The sequence below is a fragment of the Epinephelus fuscoguttatus genome, linkage group LG12, assembly GCF_011397635.1.
Source record: "Epinephelus fuscoguttatus linkage group LG12, E.fuscoguttatus.final_Chr_v1".
NCBI lineage: Eukaryota > Metazoa > Chordata > Actinopteri > Perciformes > Serranidae > Epinephelus > Epinephelus fuscoguttatus.
The window spans coordinates 8855541-8873554 of NC_064763.1; the positions used below are offsets into that span (position 1 = coordinate 8855541).

General features: G+C 39.4%; 1 protein-coding gene across 1 annotated transcript in view; it reads left to right on the plus strand.

Annotated features, from left to right (window-relative positions):
* Window positions 1-6380, plus strand: part of fgf11b (fibroblast growth factor 11b) — a 48205-nt gene extending 41825 nt beyond the window's left edge. The window contains exons 4-5 of the mRNA XM_049592914.1: window positions 5944-6142; window positions 6244-6380. Coding sequence (XP_049448871.1) covers window positions 5944-6142; window positions 6244-6380 — 336 coding nt within the window. The remainder of the gene's footprint in view (window positions 1-5943; window positions 6143-6243) is intronic.
* The last annotated feature ends 11634 nt before the right edge of the window (window positions 6381-18014 follow it).

An 18014-nucleotide genomic window follows, 5' to 3' on the forward strand; every position in this document is an offset into this window, starting at 1 on the left:
CAACATGCCCTGCCGGTGGTATTCTGCATTGCACACACTGGCACGGATGATGCATGTGTCTAACAGAGGACTGTTGTGAATGAGCTTTACATTTCACGTCATATGTGCTGCAGGAGTAATGCAGTATGGTGGGATTACTGCAGCTGGGCAGATTTCACAGCTGCCCATAGATTACCCTGGGAGCTGATGGGACAGTCAATAGATGCAGGAAGCCTGTGTGACATGTGACCCCTGCTGTCTAAACAGGGGACTGCAAATAATTGCACGTCAGAAATCCTAAAACGTGTTTTGAATTTCAGAAGTAGAGCTACATTTTCAGGGGCATTAGTTCTTATTTCACGCTTGTGCATGCACGATGAAATGAGAGTAAACAAGATACTAAATATTATGCACGGATTCTTTATAGTCATAACTTTCATGGCTGTTCCTACATCCTAATTAAAAGCAGAGAAAGAGGTTAGTCTGACTTAAGGAACTCTGCCCTTTGACTGTGTATTATTAGTACTTCACTGTCCTTATTTGGTGGCGAGTGCAATCCCAGTGTATGGTGGCATGGAGAGTTATGCTTCCTGAAGCAGGTAGAATAGATGTAATCAGACACGAGGGATGAGGAAGGAGGTGGTGTGTGTGTGGGTGGAGGGTTGGGGGGGAGGGACGCTGCTCTGCATCATAAAAAGGTTCTTCCCATCTTGGGGATTCTCAGCACGGATGCAACATATTACCTTTCTCGTCTGCTTTCATTTAAATTCATTTTTGGCTTGAGACACATGGTAGAGAAGCTACCCAAGTCTCTAAATGAGTCGCTGTTGAAGAAAGAGGTTTTTATTTAATTTCTAGTCTGAGCACCACACCATTTAGATGGAAATACTCCCCCATCACTCTTAAAAATGTGCCGTCCTCAACACATCTTTGACAATTATTCATCTGAGCAGGTAAATCCGGTGGTTTGAGTGATATCTTCAGTCAGTACACCCCGGGTGTACTGACGGGTTTCTATAGTTCTGGTAGAGGTTACCTCAAGGTGAGTTTCAGAGATGGAGATAATTACAGCAGCATATTTGTATCAGTTAGGGACAGGCATCTTGGCTCTTGTGGCAGGTTATCATGGAAAAACCAGCTAACAGGCCTGTCAGATTTTTTTTGCCTTCACGCTAGCGACAGCTATGGCTCAAGGCATTATATTTCTGGGATGACCATCCATCCATCCCATTCTTGTAAACGTGATATCTCAAATACATCTTGAGGGAATTTCCTCAAATTTGGTACAAACCTGCATTTCGACTCAAGGATAAGCTACTTAGATTTTAGTGGCTAAAGGTCAAGGTCACTGTGACTTCATGTCTGTCCCGTTCTCATGAACATATCTCAGAAACGATTTGAGGGAATTTCTTTAAATTTGGCACAAATGTCCACTTAGACTCAAGGATGAACTGATTACATTTCTGTGGTCAAAGGTCACTGTGGCCATGAGTCTATCATATTCTCATGAACATGATATCTCAGGAATGCCCTGGGGGAATTTCTTTAAATTTGGCACCTACGTCCACTCGGGCTCAAGGATGAACTGATTCGATTTTGGTGGTCAAAAGTCTAAGGTCACTGTGATCTCAACAAACATGTTTTCGGCCACAACTCAAGAATTCATGTGCTAGTCATGACAAAATTTCACACAAATGTCTTATAGGTTAAAATAAAGAGATGAAATTTCATATCCAAAAGATCAAAGGTCAGCTTCACTGTGGCATCATAATGTTCTGCAAAAACACTTTTCTGGCTATAATTCAACACCAAAACTCAGCAGAAGGGGAGACATTTGGTCAGATACTGAATTGGTGACACTAATCTTGGTTGGTCACCTTGAGCAACAACATCCATATTTGAAGCATTGTCAACTGTCATGAGTACGCATGAGTCTGGACAGACATGGATGTAAACTACAACTTGACTGCTTGGCGGAGGCATACAACCACAAAGCGGCTATTCTAGTTTTCAGTTGTCAGTTCAGTTGTCTGCTCTCTCAGTGTACTTTTTTTCTTCCAATCCTTTGGAGATTACTTGAATGAAATACAGAAAATGTGGGTTCTATCATTAGGCTAATTTAAGTTAATTTAATTTAGGTAATTATAGTATGACTTGAGAGACGGGTTATCACTGGTGTCATTCCTGAGGTTGAGCTGAAGGGTATTTTGTTGGATCATTGGGTTCTTTTCCATAGGGACGTGAGTGTCAGATCATTGGGTGCTGGCGACTAAAGCCCTTGTCAGCCCAGCGTTCCTACTTTGGTCCTGAGGGAGATGCAAAGAAGCAGGTCTCTCTCTTCTTAATCTCCTCTATTACCCAGCAACCCCTCTGTCCTCTCCGATCTTCTGCTCTCTTTCCTGTCTCTCCTACCTTTCCCCTTCTGTCTCCCGCACTTCCCACCCCTCTTGCTCTCTGGCCTGATTAATAATGAATGAAGCAGATCATCTATCGATCCCATCCTCTTTGTGTTAGCACAGCAGAAGATATCAAACCTGTCAGAGAATCTTAAAATAGCTCTGCGATGTGGTGATGACGGTAGTTTGTTGGGTTAAGGGTAGGTGTTTGCTTTTTAGGATAAGAAAACAGAACTTAAAAGGGTATAAACTGTAGTGGAGCAGCAGGACAGGAGTGGATGGAGAAAGGGCACAAACTCCTGAATTGCCTTCTCAGCTAAAGGATGATGCCTCCCTGTGAAGGAGAAAGGTGATGATCTGTGATAAGTGTGAAACTGGAGGTCTCTTATACCTTCTCAATCTACTTTTGGCTCTTTATTAAAGCTCATCTATGCCAAGTTGTGATCCTTTGGCCCTCTTCTGTCGTCCTGAGTCTCTGAGAAATTCTCCACTCAGCCATTTCTGCCCTGCTGCTCTCACTTAATCAATCCAGCAGATTGGCTTTGCTCTCTGACAGGGGAGGACCCTGTCAAGACCCTGATGGAGACTAAGAGAGATGTATATCTGTCGCTATTGGTTAATATCACCAGTCAACATTATGCAGGGTTCAGTAGTCCTTATGTTGAGGACGGGAGGGTGGGAAGAGTGCTGCTGGAAAATGATCATTTACGACTGGCTATATCGTTGGATTTGATCCAAGTTTTGCTAATTTGATTTTGTAATGTCTATTCAGATTTAGCAACTGACATTATATGAGAGTAGCCTTCATTAACAGGGATAATGCTCTTTTGGGGAAATGAAGGGGTTGCGAGCAGTTCCACCAGACAGTAAATCCCTTCACCCCCTGTTTTTTTTCACTTTTTCCACAATAATGAAGACCCTGCATTTTTAACAAATACGCCAGCTAACAATAGCCAATTAATCGTCATTAATAGATTGACTAAATCAGCAACAGCTTTGATAACTGAATAATCATGCAAATGATTCTTTGAAACACAAATCAACACATTCTCACTCCCAACTTGTCAAATATGCTTGTTCAGTGGTCCTAAAGGTCAAACTATGAAGCTCTAGATGCCCTTCCAGCATCAGTTTTGGACGCTCAGGGATGGCATGTCCATTTATGCTTCTTACATGCATTGTGTGTTTTCATAATATAAAAGATTATCACAGTTTTAACATGTACAGCTTACTCTTATTAAATGCATACAATCTGTTTTTGTTTTTTTTTTTTAAACTTGGAACAAAGGTAAAAAAAAAAGTTTTTAGGTTTACTTCCTTAGGTTCAGTCAACAAAAGTACAGGGTTTAGGTTTAGAAAATCAATAAGATTTCGCTTAAAATAAGTATATTTGTTACTAACATAATGTTACACTACATGACATAATTTACCAAGTGACATACGTCTACGTATACTGGCACACTATATCATCATTATTAAAACAACTCCGCTGACTTTTGGTTTCATACAGGACACAAACAGCAGGTCTCCAAGGTGAAAGTCTGGAGTTTGTTTGACGCATCCACCTCCCCTCCTGTCCACCCTATACAAACTTTATTGCTCTTTATACTACAGCAGTTTCTTGGAGCGTCACAGTATGACCCCAGTGCTTCTCATACGGCTGCAAAAGGATGCCTCAGTGTGTCGGTATCTAACCCGTAGCGCCACTGATCTTGTATCAGTGTTTGACACACTAAGAGTGAGACCAGGTTGAAAATGCTTAAAAGTGACTGGTTCTGTCTTCTTGAATGAGAATACTTGCTGGTTATCTTAGTCTTCTATAACGGTAAATTGAATATGCTTGGGTTTTGCACTGTTGGCCAGCTTAAAGAACATCTTCTTTTCTGTCACCCTCTGAACTTCACTTGTATCATTTACAAAATTGTTTCAGGTTCAAACATATAAAACTATTAGATATTTCCCGACATTTTAAGGAAAGCCCAAAAAAAAAAAAAAAAAAAAAAAATTCTTCTGTCCTATTCCCATGCTGGGAACCACTGTGCTAATGCCTCTTATGGCTGTGTTTGAAGTTTAAATTATGTTGAATGGTGAGTTCAATAAATGGATGTCTATGGGATCCAAAAAGGCTCAATAAGGCAAAAATAGAAAAATGCACTTCTATAACAGACTTACCCCATTAATTAGGATCTTGTTCATTAGGCAAAACAGGCTAGAAAAGCTTTCTGAACTTTGGATGCCTCTGAGGATGTCACTGCAGTTTGATGTCAGAATTAATCATGTCAATGTACAGTATTTAATGTGTGTAACTGAATTTGTTACTGTATTGGTGAAGGTATCAGTGTTTCGGTGCTTTTCATCTACTCTGCTCTTTTCCTTTGGGAAAGTTATGTATAGCAGAGATGTTAATGCTATTTCTCCACGTATAGTATGCATCCTTGTCTTGATGTTCCCAAAGGACCAGGATGTTCATGCTTTCAAAGAAGCTCAAGTTCACATATAATTCTACCCATCCTTTCCCTCAGGAAACAGTCACCTAATTAATATATTCCACTTCTTGTTTCCATGTTGTTGTTTTTGTCTTCTTCTTTTTTGTGCATGTGTGTGTGCTTACATGTAATGGAGTTCATGTTCAAAGGCTCATAAAAAGGTTACAGTTTTCTCATGGCATTTCAGTATTCACTCGCAGTCACCCCTAAAAATAAAAAAGCGTAAACTGAAAAAAACACAGTTTGCAAATAAAGATTACAACCTTTTTTTTTTACCTCTGCTGTTATTCGTTCAAAAACTACAAGTCCCACAAATCTACAAGCTGCAATGCACCAGTTGTTCTATGATGACGCAATCAAGCAAGAGAAAGGTGAACAATGCTGAAAAAAGTTGCGGTATGATAGGCTATAAGTTAGTGTCATATGCGCAGACATCGCTAAAAATAAAGCCCACTCATTTTTATTATGAGCAAAACAGAGATGAGGAGGAGGAGGAATCCTGTAAGGGGGATTTGGCTTAAAGGCTTCGTACTACCCATTAACTGAGGCGGCTAACATTAACATTTAGTTACTAGTTACTTTGCATATTCAAGCTAATTATGCAAAATAAAATTAACAAATAGCCTACATTATGATGTAACATTATAAATTAAGACAAAACTCTATTGTCAAGCTCTAATAAAGTACACTAAGTAGTTAAGATGAGCCCCACTTTTACAGCTGCAACATTAACTTGACGCTAATACTTTTGTACTTTTCCTGTAAGATTTTGAACGCATGAATTTTACTTACAACAGACTATTTACATTTACTTAAGTAAGAGATCTGAATACTTTTTCCACCACTCATGTTACTTTCATAGTCCTCCACTAGTTTCATCATCATAATTGCACACCAGGAGAAGCAGCACACACACCATGCTCATAAATTCCTTTTTATTCTCCTAATGTTTTTCATGTTGGAGCACAACTACTCCTTGGAAGAAAGTTAGCGTGGAGCTACACTTGCACTTTTTTTTCCTTCTCTTCTTTTTCTTTTGCTAATGTGAATGTACCTCTTCCCCTTTGCATATTTCTTTTCAGGAGCACTTCACTCCAGAGTGCAAGTTCAAGGAGAGTGTGTTTGAGAACTACTACGTCACATACTCCTCCATGCTCTATCGCCAGACCCAGTCTGGCCGCTCCTGGTATATCGGTATCAACCGTGATGGGCAGGTCATGAAGGGCAACCGAGTAAAGAAGACCAAAGGAGCTGCACACTTCCTGCCTAAAGTTATAGAGGGTTTGTGTCCTTTGTGTCACTTCAGCACAATTCAGACCAGTCTCTTATTTATTAATGACTTCCTTTATTATTAACCAACAGCTTCTATCTTTGTCTCACAGTTGCGATGTATAAGGAGCCATCGCTTCACGAGCTCGCCAGTGAACCAGTGAGTCCTCCTCGGAAGACAGTGAAGACGTCAGACTCGCCGTCCCTAAAGAATGGACGGAAAGAAGCTCCCAAGGCTGATGCCTCGTAGCACAGGAGACAGAGGGTGGGACAAAGGGCAGCAGTGACACTGGGAATACAGCCGCCCATTATGCACTGAGGGTGGCTGAGGGAATGGCCCCTCACTGGCCACCAAATTCCAGAAGTGCACTGCAAGATGCTGAGGGATAAAGGGTCAGCAGTCCATCAGCAGCCAAGAAGGCCTGAGAGAGGAGTCCCCCCCCCCTCACCTGTCACCACAGAAAAGAAGCCCAGGGCCTGAGCCAGAACTACTCCCACCCCCCACACCCCACCTCCCTTCTCCCACTGTTTGTCTCTTTCTCTGCACCCCTGTGACTTCCTAATGCACAGTCTCCTTCATTTCTCTGTCATGCTCAAGCTTCTTTGTCCCACTGACAATTTCATCTTTTCTCACATGCCTACCAACTGTATGCTCCATTGTACTGTATATTCACCACTCATGCATTTTCCAGCGCTGACTCTGTATCATAATCCTCACCCATGGGCCCCCTCTTGAGCCCTAAAGTTGGTGGCAGTGTGGCTCAGCCAGCTTTCCACCCACCATCTGCCGACCAGCTAAGCTAATCACCAAGGTCAACTAAAAGCTCAAAGTGAGATGAAACAGCTCACAGAGGAAAGATATCTGCAGGGATCCTGGTTCAGGTCAGGTCAGCTGAGGCAGAGGATGGATGAGAAAGTGTGTGGGCAAAAAAAACAGCTACTTTTTAAGAGGAGTTTATCACGTTAAAACTAACGGCACTTATTACTTTTTTGATTTTGTTTGAATATATCAACCAATCTTGTGATAAAAAATGGAATACAGCTCAGATGAAATGGACACGGGTGACACAGATGATAATGTTGCTCAAAACAGAGTAAAACAATAGCAAGGCAGTGATGACAATATTAATAATGGTAAGCAGTATAATAATGGTAAGCAGTATAATAATGACAAGATCCAGCACGGTCTCATAGAAATACGTGAAATGGACTCAAAGTCTTATCAACACATTATGTGGTAGGGAGCGTAAAGTACATGCCATCACATGCTGCAATCAATAAGGACCTTTTGTTGTAGTGGACACAAATCAGCATAGGGTGGGTGGGAGGAATGGGGGATGGGTCAAACAAACATGGACTTTCAACTAGGAAACCACTGTCAGTGTCACTTGTGAAACAAAAAGTCCTCGTAGTTCCATGACTTTACGGTGTTAATATAACTATGCAAAGTACTTAATGTAGGTACTTTACATACCCATGTAAGTTTACTGAAACCACAATCTTCTCCCAAACTTAACAAGTGCTCATTAAATCTAACCAGGTGTCCTTCTTTCCCTACACCTAGCAAATGAGGTTTCACAACGAAACTGTGTTCATAATACACTTAACATTGGCATCATTTTAGAGTTGCCAACACACAATTTTGACACATTTTGTGCCAACTACATTGTCAATAGGTTAATTGGTCCATTTCACATTTTTCTGTGAGACCGTGTTGCACGCTCAGGATTTCAGAATTTCCAGAAGATGTGTATGACAAAAAATATATTAAGCTCACAAGAAAGGAGCAGCTTGAAGTGTCATGTAAAAATTAAATAAATCCACTATTCTTCCAGGGAAGATGAGCCATAGAACAGAGCATACATTACTTAGTTTTTATTCCAGACTCTTAAACTCCTGAGCAATATTGTACCTACAAGCCACAAGATAAATCTCAGTGAAGAAAAAGAAAAAACAAGAGTGAATGAGTGAGAGCATGAGCACAACTCTCTTTCCAGCCCCCACTTCTCAACCAGGTGACCACTTCTTATTGCACTAGCTCCTCAAAGGCTACAAATTAACAACTGGGTCATGTTTTAAATCCATGGTGGATCTGAACTCAGTCACCTGAAAAAAGGAGCCGTAGTGTGTGTACTTCACTCAGCATCTGCTGTCAGCAAAAGCCAGGTTTGAAGCTCAACATCAAAGCCAGAGGAGCCTCTGAGCTGGAGCACTTGTTATTCCGAGGATGTCTGGCAGCTTATCCACTCACTAGCTTTATCAAATCACCTTGGAAGAAATCGCCCTCAAAAATGGAGTTGTCTGAGCGAATGTTTTGGTGTGATTGTGTTTTAACCCCTGTGTGTGGACGTCTTTCACAGTATGGAGATTCTGTGTGTGACTGAATGCCAGTACAGAGGATAGATAGAGATACTGTGGGTAACCTCCACCATGTCCTTCAGACAGGGCATGACACTGTGTCTTTGATCCGTCTGTGTCTGTGTATAGGTGATACTTAGGGGAACATCCGTTAGCATAGCATTTTCAGTGATCACTGAGGATCTTTGGGCAACCTAATGGCAACCAAATTCATAGAAATTCATTAATTTAATAATTTCATTAGGTGCAATGAAATAACATTTTGGTGTGCACTGTGTCTCTCAATCAGATATAATTTGAGAAAAATATGTGATAACCTGACAGAAGTTGAGGCCTCTAAATAGGAACTGTCAGGGTATTGGTTGTTGTCACGTCAACGCCGGCTGCTGTTGGGTGCTGTCTGCTCTGGAAACCCACTGAGGGGTAAAAATGTCACCACAATGTTCAGTCAAAGTGAATTTGCATGGATACCACCAACACACACAGACAGCAGTGAGTCCCTTGTTATGTCAGGAAGAGCAATGCCAGGAGACGTTGAAGGCAAACTATAAAAATGCTCATTAGCCTATATGGTCGCTAACAATCGCAGATAATCTCTAGGATGTTCGAATGTGAAGATAGGGGGTTACAGAATGTGAAACGGAGGCTTTACGAATGTGCTGCATTGAGGGTGAGAGTCTGAAAAGTCTGAAATAGCGTGTTGAATTGTAAAGAGGTCAGCGCATAGAGGCAGTTATTTAGAAAGTGTGAAGGATTAGCAGGTGTATTCTTGAGGAATGTTGATAAGGAAATTCTGCAGCAAAGTAAGCAAGATTCTTGGCAGGGTTTTATGAGGCATGTGGATATGATAATTAATGTAAGACAAAGAGGCATGTAAGGCACTGCATGCTATTTATGACGGGGGGGGGGGGGGTCTATGAAGGAAATTAGTTGGAGAGCTTTGCATTTCTTCATTAAGTCTTAATTTTCTGGGTTTTTCCAGGGGGAATATCATTCCGTACAAATTTGGATATTTTGTCCTTGTTAGTGTATTTTGCACTGCAGACCTACAAATTTCTATTTTTGACGAGCCAGTGCTCCATCTCCCTGGTGAATTTGGTACAGCCTTGAACAGTTTCAAACTACTGTATGATATCAAAGTGTTTGCACAGCAGGTAGTATGCAGTCCTATAGGCTTATTTTAGCTGTATGAACTCATACTGTTTTCAGTATTTGTGTATTCCATCTGGAAGCTTCTTCATGCCAGTTCACATTTCAGTCCGTTCTATAAAAGGAAAGCACTTGGAGGTGCAAAGCAGTGACTGAGTGACAACAAAGGAATCTTGCATGCCAAAATGAGACATGATTGATTGATGTATTTTTTTCTGTTAGTCTATACAGTAGGGCTGCAACTAAAAATTCCTTTAAAGATCAATTCTTCATTATCTGCTAATAATTTTCTTGATTATTGATTTGTGACAAATGTCTATTATAGTGTCCCACATCATAGAGGGACATCTTAAAATATATTTTTTGACACTTAAGAGTCCAAATCCCATAGATAAATCAGTTTACAATTATACAAAAGAGAAAAGTATCAAATTATGACATTCCTGAAGTTTGCACCAGCAGTTTAGGGCATTTTTGCTTGAAAATCAATAACAATGATTAATCAATTATCAAAATAGCTGCCAATTATTTTTCTATTTATTGACTTTTTGACTAATTAGGTTTTTTCGCACCACAACGTTCTGGAGACTCCCTAAGAGGAACTGGCCACTGGGCAGGTTCCTCAAGAACTACATACCTTTCTCTGTTTGCCTATGCAACGCCAAATACTGTCACTTTGGAGGAATAAAATATTTCCTACATCACATACATCCCCAGTAAAGCCTGGAATTCACTATCGGTCCATTTGTCTGTGTTTTTTCTTATATTTTATTCTTCACTAGCTATTGTTTGTGTTTTTGTTGTTTAAACAGCTAATTAAAAAATACATAGCGTTGGCCAATGCTGCATTGGCGGAGCTTAACCAAACGAAGTACACTTATGTCTGGACCAATCACTGGTTCCTCTTGGGCTGGGAGAGTACCTACTCTGAAATCGGAGCTTAACATCCCTCAAAATGGTGTCTAAGTATTTTGATCGTTCTTAGTTTTTACAATGTTCTTACAGCTAGGTTCTTAGAACCACAATAAAGTTCCTCTTGTCCAAAGATACAAGATACAACTATCATATTAAACATCAGAGAGATGCACATCCTTCATAGATTTCCTTCAAAAAAAGCAACCAGTCCTTACTACCCTAATACTGAAGAATGCCCCAGTAAGTTGTCCGATGGTGATACTGCAAGTAGACAGACATGAACAGAGAATGTGAAGTAGTCTGATGTCGAATTTGAACGACGAAGTAGAATATAAGATTCAAAGAGAGCAGTGCTTTTTACGATGAATGTGAAGTTAAGGATCTTGCAAGGTTCAGAGACAAGTAAGTGCAATGAAGGCAACAGAAAGTAGGATTTTGGTCATGCAGCTATTAAGTGAAAGTAGTTCTGCTCTTGAATGTAAAAGTTATGGGAGAAAATGGCCATGTGACGTTGATAGAATATGTTAGTCATAGAGTAAAAGAGGTACTGTTTTTGTTATTGTTGTTTGAAGGCTTTAGAAAGTGTTGTGTTATTCCACTGTGAATTTATCTTGAAGAGCAAACAGCGAGGTGGTACCATGGTAAATAAAAATACCGCTATAGTTTGTGTGCCCACGCATCAGAGACTTAAAGTTGTAATCCCACACCTCTCTTTAACCACAGCCTACAGGATCTACAGCCCATTAACTTTCTTTTCAACACTGTGTTGCCTGTGTAGGTGTATACTTACAATATGTTTATGAAGTCCGTGTGTGTGTGTGTGTGTGTGTGTGTTTGTGTGTGTGCATCTATGATTAAGAGTAAGGTAAGACAAGACAGAGAGGCAAGGAGAAAAAGAAAGGGCATGAGACTGAAACAGTGATCGATAGACTCAATAAAACACAAACGAGAGAACAGCCACCCTGCGATGGGTGCAAAAAACTATTTCCCCAAGGTCTGCCAGAGACAGCAAAATCCATTAGTTCATAATGAACTGAGCTGTTGTTAGATTTCTACCTGTAAACTCAACAAAGAGCCCAGTCGGACAACTACAGACGGGGGTTTTCCTCGGGGCCTCTGCACTGGGCCAGACAAACAGTTTCGTGTGAGTATCAGAAGTCATAGTATCATTTGAGACACATAACTGCAGGTGCATAACATAAACCCCGTCCCTAAACTTGGCCCACTAAAAGACAAGGTCATTGGAGAACTGGAGGAACGTAGCACCTTACGAGCACTGGGCAGTGCTGGAAGCATTTAAAAGTGAACTTGCTGTCTTAAGAGGTTCTTAAGAGATTCCAACAAACAAACAAACAGGGAGTCCCCTGACTTTTTAAAAGTTAGTGGGAATAACAGGCAATAATGAATATGAACTGCAGCTAAGTTATCACCAATGTTTGTTTAGTGCAGTACAGATTTAAAGCTTTTATTGCACTGCACATCCAGGGAAACTTTATGGAACAACCCTTGGTATTATTTGATTTGAAGTGTATTATAAAGAACCAACAAGGCGTTTTAATCACACTGAATGCAGTGTAACAATACAATGTTAAACTAGCATACATGAGACCACTCTGAGGTATGCATCTTTTGATTTAAAGATTTTACAAAGTGTGTGTGTGGGATTTTATTTGTCTCTCTCTCTTTTTTTTTAATCAGAAGTAGCCAAAATGTAGAAATTGCAAAACATGCTCTGGTCCTTTTGAGAATTATCCAAAAATCCTCAGAATGATCCAACTTAAACGCAGACCCTTGATCAAACCAGAAGCTCACCACTGTCCAAAATCAAAGTTTATTCCAATGTTTTATTCTCAAATTGTGTGTTTACAGTTATTTTTCAGTTCAGTGACGATAAATTGTCCCAAATACAGCTGCCAACATGTTCTAGTCATGCATACTGAAATGTGTACCATGCAATTTGTGACTTAATAGGGAAAATGTGTACAACTAGCTCCCTCTAATGGGAGCAGTTGGTTGCTAAAAAGGTAACAGTGTTAATGAGGGACACAAAGAAACACTGTATGGTTTGTAGGCGTAATTTCCAAACATCAATCTAATGACACTCAAAACTGATTCATTATGATGAGATATAATGCTCACATTTTCACACAGAATTTAACAGTGTACTGCTCTACTGTTTGATTCCCCACAATTTATGATAAGGCTCAGTTGTTCACATCATGCTGTAATGTGATGATAACACACGCATACTGGCTTCCTTGTTATGCTTTATGTGCAACATTTCCAAACTGCAACAGCTCCTTACATTGGATTGGTGCTCTCCTACTGAATCGTTTTATTTAAAACAACTAAAATTTCACAGCTAGATACTGTTAGTACACAACAGTATTTCCTACAATAAATTTGACAGGTAAACCTGTTTAACGCTGCTATATGAATTACAATTGAGTTTTTTGTTTTTCTTTTGCAAAAATCATTTTATTGCAGAACAATTTTTTTGAAGGGTTAGTGGCAATTATCCTAACCCCACCAAAAATAAAAGATACATCAGTTTTGAATTTATACAAAATTGTGAAGTCCCCAAAGTCTCAAAAGGTAATATCTGTATTTGTGCACACAAGTTAATTATCTTGTGGGCACAAAATAATTAGGCTACTTGTTTACACAAGATGATAACTTGTTTCCACAAGATAATTAATTTGCAGACACGGGATAATTACTTGTTCCCACTGGATAATAACTTGTTCCCACAAGATAAAAAATATCACCGTTTAGCTCCATACAAAATGGAGGTGCGCTATATTCATTGTTCCTAAGTATTAAATGTTAAAAGCATGATACTTTAATACTGTTAAGCCTTGGCTGCAACACTGTGTTTAAATATTTTGAATTAAATAAGTTTTGGTATCAAAGGGCACAACCTAGAAGCCATTTATTTTGTACTTTTCGAGCATTCTTGCTGCTGCAGCATCATATTCATCCTGTTGAAGTAAGTGGCCTCTTTGAGGAATGCTAAAAGTGTTAAAGATGTAAAATGTTCCCCTTGATCTTTATACAATAAGGCAGCATGCTTCTTCACAACAAAACCTGTCCAGATGGCCTAAATGTATGGAATGCCAGTTCACATGTATGTTATGTTAATAATACTAGTGTACATCTGATGTACTATGTCAGGTCTATTCTTTTCAGATATGTACTTAAATAACTGGTGTTGATGTTTTTTTTTTATCAACTGTCTTTCAGTTGTTCTACCTTGTCATGTTTCCTTTCTAATGCAAACTCCTCAGAAGGAGGAATAATTGTTGTTGCTCTCCAAATGTTCTTCCCTATTTGGTGTGTTTTTGTCTTTGCTCGGCAGTGTTGTATCCACATTGATGTGTCCCTTGAGTGAACTTCACCCAAACGGAATCCCACTGTGCGACTGAGTTGTGTGTTTGTGAAAGAGGCAATGTATTCAAGTGAAAACAGCAGGATAAAAATTCCTGAAGCCAACATGGGTCCTGTCATACACAACAATGACCTTGGGGGTCTCAGAGTTACGGTCACGCAAGTCTTCCAGGAAGTTCCCACAACCTCTCTCTCCTACTCTAATGGACTCTTGGTTTAACTCCAATCTTCTTGTCTTCCAAAAAAACTGACAATAAAAAAAAATGAAAAAGAACAAAAAAAGCCATACATTAAAATGGGCCTCGGCACTGATTAGCCACAGAGAGACGGCCTGAATCCTCAGGCACCTCCCACGTATTAGCAGGGATTTAGACACATGTTGGACTCCTTACAATAAGAGCCAAAGCAAGTGGCAGGAACGTACTGGCTTTTTGACCACTTCAGGAAGTAGCAAACAGAAACAAAGACCAGCAATATGCAACAAGAACTACCAGCCTGCACTCAAGGAAGGGAAACAAACTCAACAGGCTAACAAACAACAATCAGGATTTGCAGGCTACAGAGGCGATCAGTGGTCTGCAATAATAACTGCTAGACTGACGTGGGATTTTTTTTGCCAAGCATGCATCATCACTGTTCTTTGGCTCATTAGGGATGACTCTCCCTCAGTATCTACAGACACAAGCCCTCTAATCACCCTCTCTCCATGTTTGTCATCAGACCTGTCTACATTTCTACAATAACTCCTACATGAATTGAAAGGAGATGTCTTATTCTGGAATATTATTCAATAAAATAACATATATTTGTATGATTGTAAGCAGTGCCCTTTGATATCTTGTCTTCTTCTTCCCATTTCCTTTAAAGTTGCTCTAAAATGCTGTATAAGTTACATCTTTGACCAAGGCGGTGTAGGTTATCTGCATTATGCAACACAGTCTCACAGAAATGCATGAAATGGACACAACCTCTAACAACACATTAGGTGGAGGTGGGCACGAAATAACTTAAAGTGACATGCTGGCATCACAAAAACCAGGCTGTTCTCATGCACTGTTTATATGTTTTCCTACATATGGTAATGCACCAAAATTCACACATATCCTATGTAATGATGAGCCAGATATGGCCAGCGTATTGAAGACTGTGATCATGTGACCAATACACTTACAGGAATAAAGAAGGAAGCGGTCCCTTAAAGAGAAAGGTTTGGTTGGTAGATAGGTCACAAAAAAGGGACTTTTCCTGGGTGACGGTTGTTCTGAAAAATATGAACTTTGAGTCTTTTAAGGTACATTATTACCATTTTTCCCCCAACCTTAACCACAGTAACTTTTACCTGCCTAAACCTAAAGACGCCCATCCATGTTTCACTTCCTAAACCTAACCACAGTTACTTTATGTAAGTATGTAACACTATTCATAGGGCACTAATTCATAGGATATTATACCAACCGTTGTATAAGAATACATTGCAAAAAATAATGTCAATGCAAAGTCTATTATGAATGGTCACAGTTTTGTTTTGAAAAGTCAAAGTGTGGTTAGGTTTAGGGAAAGAAAAACACTGGATTAGGTTCAGAGAACAAAAAATGTCTTTGTTAAACTTAGGAAAAGATTATGGTTTCAGTTAAAATAATCAATAAACTAGGGTTGCACCGAAATGAAAATTTGTGGCCGAAGCCGAATAAAATTAAACGCTTGGCCGAATACCGAATACCGTTGTTTAGTTTTTCATTCATTTTTGCAGATGAACCCTCCCCCAGAGTAGTGTTGTCACGGTACCAAAATTGGGACCCACGGTGCGATACCAGTGAAAGTATCACGGTTCTGAGTAGTATCACGATACCACAGCAAAAATAAGGCAGATGTGCGTTATCATTTATAAAAAAATAAATCACTTTTCTATAATACATCAATGATATATCAGTGGAATAAATTACTTACTGACTTATTCATACTTCAAAAACAGCATCAATAAGTGATTAACATAGCGGGGATCGAAATAAAATAAATAAATAAAATAATATAATATAATAATATTATTCAGCCTTGTTTTTCACTTATTCCACCGAATACCGAATGTGTGGGGGTTTTTTGCAATATTTGGCCGAATATATTCGGTTACCGAATATTCGGTGCATCCCTACAATAAACCATTGAATGTGGATATGTTGCGAAAATTATGCCAATGCAAAGTCGAATAACAATCACTGTTCCATTGTGAAACGGTCGAAGTTTGGTTAGATTTAAGGAAAGAAAAACACTTGGTTAGGTTCAGAGATCAAAAAAGTAGGCTATTTGATTATGTTTAGGAAAAGATTGTGGCTTTGGTTAAAATAACTACAGATGGGATGTGAGTGACAAAACTCATATACTTTGTGTAGTCACATAGTGTACCTTTGTTGTACTTTACATACCATAAAACTTCAATTAATAGCCCGGGCTATTATTTGCTTATCACTGAAATCTACAGGCCTTTGGGAAAGGCATCTGTGTGGGACAGGCTTTTAATTCCTTTCACACAAAACTGTTGCTAAGCACAGATCAGAAAAAAATCAATCAAATTGTTTATCTAAACCAGTATGAATATTACTTGTATAGAAAATTAAGCTTCAGATAATATATCAATTATGAGTTGATTCAGCTCTGACAGACAGCGCATCAGAGTTACAACACTCGAGGATTAGGGCAGCTGGCACACTGACACAACACCACTTTGTCCTGTTAAAACAATACTCACAACTTGGGATTCATTTTTATGTAAAACCCTTCTGATTCTTTAGATCTGAGGACCCTTACAAACTGAAGGAGTATGAATAACTCACAGGGTAATCAATGAATGGACACACAATTTGAGGTAGCCCAGAACCTGGTTTTATTCATCTGAAGAACTTCTATTTTAAAAAAGAACTGCTTGGCAACCAGACCAGGCTTCTAATTGAGACAGGCGTTTATTTGTCAAAATGTGTAGCCACACCGGGCTAGTAAAAGGGACCAGGCCTTTAACTGGGACTAGGCTTTTAATTTAAGTTTTAAGTTAGTTATGCCAAGTCCTTTAAGTCAGGTAACTATGTTGACTTTTGTTTTCCCACAGGACACAAACAGCAGTCTCCTAGTTAAAAGTCCATGGTTGTTGGACCCTTCCACCACACACCCTATGCAGACTTTATCAATCTTCATAATAAATTTGTGTGTCCACCACAACAGAAGCTCCTCAATGGCATTGCTATTGTTTTCATGTTTCCAGCATGACATTTAACACATTTCATGCCCACTTCATAATGCATTTGTAAGACTTCATCCCCATTTAGCATATTTCTATGGCACTGGGCCAACATATTTGGGTTCACTCTATTTGTACTTGCAGTCGCCTAATGAGCTTTATGCTTTTGCTGACTGGAGGACCCAGTTGAGCTGAGAGATGGTGTCATAGGTTGGTTGACCTGCCCCAGTTTTGTCTTTTCTTCCTCTACCTTTAAAGGGCATGCTGAATTGTGCTCCAGCACATTAGAGACAAATAAATTGTGCTCTTTCATGTTTGTGTGGGCAGTTTTAAAGATGGTCAAATAGTAAGTTTAGCAGTGCTGGTCTCAGAAAATTTGACTGCAGTAGCTATGAGAGAGCTTGGTAATTGGGAGGGTCGGCTTGAGAGAGAACTTTATATATCTCTTTAACAAGAGCATATGGCCTAAATTACGCCTATCAATTAAGTCACTTAATCATAGATCTAAGTATATTATTGTTATTCGAAAAATGGCATACCTTTACTGAAAAGTGAGGTTACAAGTGTTTCGCAAAAACTGGACAAGAGGCCTGTACTCACCGCTTCTGTCACATTAATTAAAATGATAAACTGATTCATAATCTTTCAGTGAACACACCGATGTGTGCACAGCTCCCTTATTGAAATGGTAAGTCAAATTAGCTGGCTACATTTATAACACTAATACCTAACAGCAACACCATAACTAATTCCTTGATATTGTATGTAAACTCATTAACGTTTTACCACTAATAAAAATACAATACAACCAAATGACTGTGTGGGCCCACATACTGTAAATACAATATA